The 9,158-nt window shown below is 41.6% G+C and overlaps 2 protein-coding genes across 2 annotated transcripts; both read right to left on the bottom strand.

The window, feature by feature from the left end:
• Positions 1-419: 419 nt before the first annotated feature.
• On the bottom strand, positions 420-6,178 carry LOC108888985 (midasin-like). Its single transcript, XM_018685246.2, has one exon. The coding sequence runs from the start codon at positions 6,093-6,095 to the stop codon at positions 2,934-2,936; it is 3,162 nt and encodes a 1,053-aa protein (XP_018540762.1). The 5' UTR covers positions 6,096-6,178; the 3' UTR covers positions 420-2,933.
• A 5-nt stretch (positions 6,179-6,183) lies between these two features.
• On the bottom strand, positions 6,184-7,114 carry LOC127139349 (uncharacterized; the record flags this gene model as incomplete). Its single annotated transcript, XM_051067326.1, has 1 exon — positions 6,184-7,114. A coding segment is annotated over exon 1 (900 nt), but the record flags the coding sequence as incomplete, so codon positions are not given.
• Between the last annotated feature and the right edge of the window lie 2,044 nt (positions 7,115-9,158).

Genomic DNA, 9,158 nt, shown 5'->3' on the forward strand with positions numbered 1-9,158 from the left:
TTATCGCATAATATATTCATTTACAGTGAAAAAGGACCATAATTACTCTGCTGTTATCAAATCTGCTTTTTAGCTGATGAGCAAATGGGCCTGAGCCCAGCCAACAGGTGCTTAATTCAATTTCTGTAGTAAAGCGAAACTAATACTAAACAATTTCTACTATAATCAGTAGATCCCAGGCCTGTTTCCTGCGGGTGGGAATCTTCTTTTATTCCTACAAATTCCTGAAGTGCTCACCCCAAATCAGCTCTTTGTAATTTAGGCTGATGCTGTAAATGGAAAAAGGTCCAGGCCTCTGTATTTAAGTGAAGCATAAATTGCATTAATTAACCAATTGGTGCTTACTTACACTGAACTCTAAAATCCAGTGAAACAAATCCATCCTCGTCCCACAAGAACCAAGCAAACAAGAACTGAAATACTATCTTCAGAAATCTTTATTTGCCACAAAAATAGGAATCTCAGATTATGGAAAAATAACTTTACAGAGAAAGATTACTCCACAGAAAACATTATGAGAGGAAAAATAAATGCAGTTAATGACGTTAAATGACTGAAGGTTATTGCCTTATGACCTAAATGGTGGCTGCTATTAAGCACAAAATACATTTGTAAAAGATCAGAGCTTTAGATCATACTGCTTAATTATTGTTAGCTTCCAAGTTCCAAATAATAGACACAACATGGACACTGAAAGTGACATTGATAACACAAGGAATAATTTGGAATAGATAATATCTCTTTATTAAAACATGACTGATGACACTGGCTATGTGATGACTTGAAAAAAATTGTCCTCTCTACATGGTATAATGCTTAGTTCACAAAGTTAGTTTTAAAAAAAGTAATACATATGAGATGCTTAAAATAAAATCAGAGAAACTGAGATAAAAAGAGAATGTTAATATTACAACCTGAGTCCTGTGGAGAGTTGCAAAGCAAGAATATGTTATTCATCCATCCATCAGCTATATCACTTATCCTTTGAGGGTGGAGGAGGACTTGCTGACAGAGGGTGAGAGGCAGGGTACACCTTTTACAGGTTGCACATTCACACCTATGAGTAATTTAGAGTTGCAAATTAAACTAATCTACATATCTTTGGACTGTTGGAGCCATTTGTGGTTCAACCATGCCAATGTGTGTCTTCCTACATTCTATACAGATGGGGGAGTTTTTGTACACATGGTAGGCTGCTGAGTCTGTATGGGACATTTTTTGTCCAGATTCACATTTTAATAGAATATAGGAAAATATATCTAAATTATAAAAATATCAGTTCACCACTTGTAAGAATTCTTATTAAAATGCTGATTATGGCTTGTTCATATATATATGTGTATTTGTGACCAGACTGCAGTGAACTCTTTGTAATGAAACTTGGTGTTTTAAATCAAAAATTCAATTGATATTGAATTTGATATATTGAATTATATACAAACCAGAAAAAGGCAACACACTCAAAATCTCAGACTAATAAGTCTGAAGTTGCAGAAACAATAGACCATCATGTGTGGCTCTAAAATCTTTTTCTTTGGTTTTGGTAGCTTTGGTTTTATTATACATCTGTGGAATACTGCTGCCTTAAATAGGTCAAATAGAACTGATCTCTTAGCTACTGCAGAAGCTCTGCAAGTCTCCCAGTACTGAAAATGAATATTTGAGAACAGTTCTGGAGAAGATTAGGACAGGGTGGGAGTGCCAGGTAATACTATGAGACAGGATTTCTGGGAAGGTATCACCATGGCAATCATTTTACCCTCCATCTCAATGACTGAGAGGTAATAAGGAACTTTTTTTGCCAAAGCTTCTCTGTCACCACTGCAAAGGGCTACTCTCATAGTATGTCACTGGATCTTATAGAGAGGGGGAGAATGGATTTTTTTATCATCTGTCTGAACATGGCCGTACTGTTCTAAGGATTAACAGCATATGGTGGTGACGCAGAATTTTATTTTCTTTTAGTGGAAGATCTGGGGTCTTCAACCAAAGTTTTGAGAAATTCATGAAATGCAAATAAGTAATGTTTCCATCCAGTTAGTGGAGCTAATTCCTGAGTCAGGTGATATTAAACCACTGAAAACAGAAGAGTGTGCAACATGATGATGCAATTAAAATAGCACCAGTCAAACCTCATAAGGTGAGAAAACATTGGATGTATAAAATTTTGTTTGTTTTCTGTGTTAATTTAAGGAATGTAGAATTAATTTGCTAAGGCTGTTTCCTTTGCAGCACAGTGGTGCAGTGGTTAGCACTGTTGTCTCACAGCAAGAAAGTTCTGGGTTCGAGCCTGGGGCTTTTCTGTGCAGAGTTTGCATGTTCTCCCTGTGCCTGTGTGGATTCTCTCCGGGTACTCCGGCTTCCTCCCACAGTCCAAAGACATGCACGTTTGGTTAATCGGTGACTCTAAATTACCTGTAGGTGTGAATGTTTGTTTGTTTATATGTGTTGGCCCTGTGATGGACTGGCCCAATGTCAGTTGGGATAGGCTCCAGCCTCCCGCGACCTTTAACAGATAAGCAGTATGGATAATGGATGGATGGATGTTTCCTTTGCAATTTGTTGTATTTTGCTTTTATCAATGCGTCAAGTTTTCCACCTGAGCCAAGCATAAAAACTTCCTGACAATATTTTGAGATTTGTTTTTTTTTCCACTCAAATTTGTATGTATGATAATAGAGGTAAATGATCATGATGGCACGTTTTAGTCTGTCCCAGTGCAATACAGAGTCCCTGGGTCAGGTTCACAGTGAAGGGGAAACTTTGACAAATTTTCTAATTGTAGACAAACTTTAAATGGAAGCTGTAACTTTGGCAGAGTAGACTTTTTTATTTTATTTTATCTTATTATTTTGTCACATTTTCCCAATTTTGTAATTGTACACTACTTAATGTATTTTGGTGTAAATGTCAATCATAGGATTCAGATCACCCTAAACTCTGCTGTGACGCTCAGATTTGTGAGTTGATGTTACCTTAGTACTTTTTCTCTTTCGGAGACTTCTTTTCCGAGCTGACTGAGGGCTCTTTTCTTCATCAGACTCCTCTGCTTTTTGAACTGTAGCACTGCGATGTCTGGGTTTAGATCGGGGTGTGATTATTATTGAAGGAACTGACCTCCCTCTTAAAACTCTCTTCCCAATCACTATAGGCTCCACCTCCTCCTCTAAAATATTCAGCTCATCTTCCTCATGCTCTTGACTAACAGCTGCTGCTTCTACCTCTCCATCTGTATTCAATACTAAAGTGAGAGTGGGCCCCTTTTCACTACTACTCTCAACAGCTCCCATGTCTTTCTCTAAGTTTTCTTCTTTTTTGCTTTCCTGTAGCTCCTCCCTCTGTTCATCAGCAAAATATTCAGCTTTCTTTTTGTCTTGATCTTCATCTGATTCTGCTTTATCCTCGTTCTCCTTGTCAGCGGCCGCCTCAGTCCCACCTCCCCCATCCTCCTCCTCGTCTTCCCTGTAATCCACTCTTGGTCTTTTTCCTCTTTCCTCTGTTTCGTCCTGTTCTCCGTTTGCAGTTTTCCTCATCCTTTTCAGATTTCTGCCTTCTACTACCGAGGAGTCTACAGTTTTATCTTCTTGACTTTCACCAGAGGACTCCTCCTCTGGTGACTGAGTTTCTTCTGTTGCTGATTCTTCAGGAGCTGGCTCTAGTACTCTGTTGTTGATCAAATCTGCTTTTTCCTCAACCATTTCCTTTGCAATATCCTCAGCTGGAGGATCCGCCTCTTGTCCAGTCTTGTCCTTTTCCTCAGCAGAGTTTGTCCCTTCTGCTGCATCTGATGATATCTGGACTGTGTCAGTTCTGGTCTTATCCATAGCTCCCATGCTGTTGTCTTCCTTTTCAGGCACTGCTGTTCCCTCTGTCAAGACGTCCTTCATCTGTCCTGCATCTTCCACAACAGATTCTCCTCCAGCTGAATTCTCAACTTGTTCATCTTCCAAATCTTTCTTTTTCTCCACCTCCATTTCCATACACTTCCCCTCTTCCTCAGCCTTCTCCATTTTCTGCTCAAATGACTCCTGCCCCTCTTCTCCTTCAGTCTCTTCGGCTGGAGAAGTTACTTCTTCTGCCTCTTTTTCTGGCTGAGACTGTGTACAAATCCTTTTGGATTTATGTCTAGGTGTGGCAGGAGCAGAACTCCTCACCTTCCTCAGAGTTCTTGTTTCTTGTGGCTCATCTGTATCAGCACACCTTTCCACCTCTTTCCCCTCTTTTTCGTTTTCCTGCTGCTGGCTTTTTGTGGTTTTGGATCTTGGTGTGGCTTTTACTGTCTTCTTGACACTTCTGAGAACTCTGGATTCAACAACTGCTGCTTCCTCCACATCAGTAACATTTCCCTTATTTGTATTAGCGGTCTCTTCACCACTTCCCCGTCCTTTTCCCTGTTCATTTGCATATGTCTGTAAAACAGCAGACTGTTCCCCTTCCACTGTCTCTTGCTCTGTGCATGATTCCTCTGCCACAGTTTCTACAATTTCCATATCATATTCTGGCTCTGTATTTTCTTCTCTCTGAGCTATAGCCTCCTCATCTTTTTTGTCATCACTGCTGCTTTCATTCTCATCAGCTTTAGCTTCCTCTCCTTCAGCTGGAGTAGTTACCTCTTCTGGATCTTCCTCTGGCTGACACTGTGTGTGGTGTCTTTTGGATTCATGTCTAGGTGTGCCATGAGCAGACCTTCTTCCTTTCCTCAGAACTCTTGTTTCTACTGCTAGTTCATCTTTGTCTGTGCTTTCATTTCCTGTTGTCTCCACATCTTGCTCTTCATCTTGTCTTTTTGTGTTTTTGCTTTGTGGTTTGGTTCTCACTGCCTTTTCCCCAATTTTCAGGATTCTTGTTTCAATAACTGAATCTTCTTCCTCCTCAGAGACAAATATTTCCTTGTTGTCCTTTGCTGTGAGTGGTGTCTTTTGTGCACTTTCTCCAGCTGCAGTTTCTGCCACTTCAGATGTGGAGATGGACTGATCCCCCTCCACTGTATCTTGTGTTGTAACTGGTTCCTGTGCAAAATCATCTGAACATTTTCTCTCATCAGTACTTTGTCCAACTGGAGATTCTGTATTCCCATCTGCAGCTGTCTCAGTACTGCCAGTCTGTGCCTCCTCTGAACCATCTTGTTGTGTGACAACTTCCTCTGTCATAGTATCCACTTTCTCTATGCCCATTTCTGGTTCTATTTTTTCTATTTGTTGAGTTGCATCCTTTTTGTCAGTTCTTTCTCCCTTTTCCTGATCAGTCATCTGATGTTCCTCAATATGTTCTTCCTCTTCCTCTGCCTCTTTCTCCTCAACTCCTGTAGATTTCTCTCCTCCCTCCCCTTCTTCTTTCTGGAGTTGCTTTTGGTCTCTTGTAGTAAATCTTTGAGTGACAGGTATAGACTTCCTTACCCTCCTTAAAACTCTGACTTTAACTACTGGTTCCTCTTCGCTCATTTCTGAAGCTGCCTCCTTTTCCTCTTCACCCATCTTCTTTCTGCTTCTTGCTGATTTGCATTTTGGTGTAGCTTTGGCAGAATGTTTTGTACTTCTCCATTTTCTGGTCTCAGTGACTTTAGGTTCCTCCTCCTCCTCAACATTTTTAGTCTCTGTCTCCTCAACACTGCTCTCCCCTGTATCTTCCTGTGTTGTAACTACATCTTTCACGCTCTCCTCCAACTCTTCCTCTTCCAATACCACCTTCTCCAGTTCAGTTCTTCCTATTTCCCCAGAAGAAACAGGAACATGTTCTTCTGCCATTGTTTCTTCCTCTTTCATTGTTTGTCCCCTTTGCTCCTCTTTTTCCTCAAAAGCAGTGTTTTCTACAGGAACACCCTCCTCAACAGCTGCTGTTTCATCCTGGATTTGATGATAGGTTTTCTTCAGGTCCAATAAAACCACAGTCACTCTTTGGAGATCAGAAACCTGGGATGTCATTTCCTTGCTCTGTTGCTCATCAGTTGCAGGTATTGCCTCCTCTTCACTACGTGTAAGTACAGATGAGTCAATGTCAGGTTTGGCTAATGGTGGATTTATCTCTCCCTCTTGTACTAAATCATCTGCAGCAGTAGTAATACCAGCTGTGTTCTCCTCCTCTTCAGTCACTGCCATTGTGCCTTCCTCTGACACTCCTTTTTGCACATCTACAATGACAAGTTTCTGGAGCTGTTTGGAGCCTCTACTTAGAGACTTCCTTCCCCTTCTCCAGAATACTTGTATCTACTGGAGACTCATTTCCATCAGCAATCTGTTCGTCAGATGCCCCTCCCTCCTCCTTCTCTTCATCTTCCTGCTTTTTGCTTCTTCTGGGTCTGGTTTTTGATGGTGCTTTGGATGTCTTTCCACCACTTCTCAAAGATCTAGTTACAGCAACTGGTGGTAGTTCTGCTTCCTCAATCTCCATGACTGGTTCATTGTATTCTTCACCCGAACCCTCCCTTTCTGCAAGAGTGACCTCTGAATGCTCGTCCACATTTTGTCCTTCCTCTGCCAAAGCTTCCCCTTCCTGCACATCTACCTCTGACTCTAAAATTTCCTCCCTTTCAGCAGCAGCTTCCTCCTTAGCCTTTTCTCCTATATCCTCATTTTTTCCTTCTATTTCTTCATTTGTCTTTTCTACAACAGCTTCATTGACTACCATTTGTTCTCCCACTGCTGTTTCCTCTACACTTTTAGATTCCTCTTCATCCTTTTGCTCTTCTTCCCTGATTTGTTTACAAGTTCTTCTGGATTTACTTTTAGGTGTGGCAGAGTTAGATATCCTCCCCTGTCTTAGTGTTCTTGTTGTCACTGCTACTTCTTCATCTTCACTGTTTTCTGCTTTTTGTTCATCCACTTGCTTTCCACTTCTTGGTGTTTTGTATGTTGCTGTAGCTGTACCTGTCTTTGTTAGACTTCTTAGACCTCTGGTTTCAACAACTGGTTCTTCTTCCTCTTCCAAGCTCATTGCCTCATCCACCACAGCTGGTCGAAGATTCTCTTCAGTATCATCTCCTACTGGAATGTCGGCCTCTGTATCTGCACATATGTCCAAAGCTGCAGACTCTTCCTCCTGCACCGGAACTATTACTGTGAGCACATTCTTTGTCACAGCTTCCATCTCTCCTTCACCCTCAACAGTGCCTGCTTCTAATTCATCCACTCCTTTTCAATAATGTCTATGGTGTCTTCTTCCTGGTGTTGGTTGCTTCTCCCTCTGGATTTACAGCTTGCTTCAACAATCTTTCTTCCACTTCTAAGAACCCTGGTTTCAATGACTGGTGCTTCCCCTGCATCACTTTTTGTGTCTCATCCTCACTGGCAGATTTTTTCTTTTCTTTTTGGAATAATCCTCTTCAAACTCCTCCTTCTTGACAGTCTCTGCCTCTGCAGTTGCATCTACAGATTTTTCTGTAATGTTCTCCCTGTTCCCTCCATCCTTCTCTTCCAATATTAGCATTTTTGGCTCTGATGTTTGCTTCTCTGCAACACAACTAGAGACTTCCTTATCTTCTGCTGCTATCAGCCCCACCTGTTCCTTTTCTGGAGCAGCAACTGTTTTATCTTCTGCCTCATTCATGCTAAGGTGATGGCAGGTTGATTTAGATCTACTAAGATGACAGTGGCTTTGTGTAGCTTGGGAATTTCAGAGCCAGTGTCCTTTTCCTGAGGCTCCTCAAGTACTGGTACAACTGCCTCATCTTGAACTTCATCACATATTACTGTTTCTGAAGCAGGAACAACAGTGTTGGGCTCCCTCATGTCATCTGCCACACCACTCACCCCAACTGCCTCTTCCTCCTGATCTGTTTCCATTGCTGATGCAGTCTCTGTCTCTCTCTCAGTCTCTTCTTTGTCCTGTGCTTCCTTGCTCTCCTCTGCATTCACCTCATTTGAAGGTATTACATCCTCTGTTGCTTCCTCTGTCTGTGGAATTGTACCTTCTGTCATAACAGTCAAATTTTCGGTAGATATCTCTTCCTCTGTTTTGTCATCGGTCCCCTCTTGTTCCTCCTGGTGGTGTTCTTCCATCTGTTTACTTTCAGCTGCTTGTTCATCTGCTTTCTCCTCAGCAGAACCTACTGCTCTTAGGTCTGCCTCATTTGTGGGCTCTTCTTGTTTGTGATGTCTTTTACCTTGTTTTTTGGGCTTAGGTTTAGGACTTACTTTCTGTCTGCCTCTTGCTGCTCTCCTCTGTACAACAGGGGTTCATTTATGTCATCATGAGAATCCTCACGTTTATCCTGTATCACTGATGATATCTACCTCCTCATCATTTTCCTCTTTCTCAGATTCATCTGTTACTTTTTCATACTTATTTCCTCTGAAAGTACAGTCTCTGCTGTATCTGGAAGCTCTGTGGAACTCTTCTTAACTACACTTTTCCACCCCAGGCTCTCCTTGTTTCTCTGTCTCCTCTTCATTTGTCAGTCGTTCATCATCGCTCTGTTGCTTTTCTTCCTCAGGTAATTCTTCCACAGTAACTATATCCTCTTTTGTGGGGTTAATTTCTTCTTTTCTTCTCTCTCATTTACAGATATCTCCTCCACTACTTCAGCTGTAGAAACTTGATCCTTCTCTACCACTTCATTAAACTCTTTGTCTAATTCTTCACATACTTTCAGGCTGTGTCTGGTATGTTTTCGTTTGGGCGTGGGGGTGCTCATAACAGTTCTTCCTCTCAAAACTCTCCCCCTCCATCCCAGGCTGTAGTTTCCATCATCACATTGTCCTGCGGCTTGCTATGTTGAGATCTCTGTCGGGGGGTTTCATTCTGTACAAGATGTATCGCCCTTACAACAGTTTTCCCTGTTTGTCCAGCATCACACATCCTCTGATGGTTTGTGTGTTGATAGACTTAACTCATGTTGTGTAACACTTTCATCTGACTTTCCAGCAGAGACTTTATTCAGAGCTTCTGCTTCCTTGTCTACCTCTACAACTCCTTCAGCAACCACAGATACATCAGTGTCTTCCTCTGACACTCTTCTTCTGGTTCCTCAATTTCTGATGCGACATTCTCAACTATTATCTGTGAGTCACGGGAGGTGTTTTTCAGATCCTGTGTGGCATCATCTTCTACTTGTAGCTCCTCAGTCATTGGTGCAGTTATACTAAATTCTTCTAAGTCTTGTGAGGCTGGGACAGTGGCTGGTTTGTCCAACATCATACCTGCTTCTTCTTCAGATGCAGTAT

The sequence above is a fragment of the Lates calcarifer genome, unplaced genomic scaffold, assembly GCF_001640805.2.
Source record: "Lates calcarifer isolate ASB-BC8 unplaced genomic scaffold, TLL_Latcal_v3 _unitig_142_quiver_1609, whole genome shotgun sequence".
NCBI classification, from domain to species: Eukaryota; Metazoa; Chordata; class Actinopteri; family Centropomidae; genus Lates; species Lates calcarifer.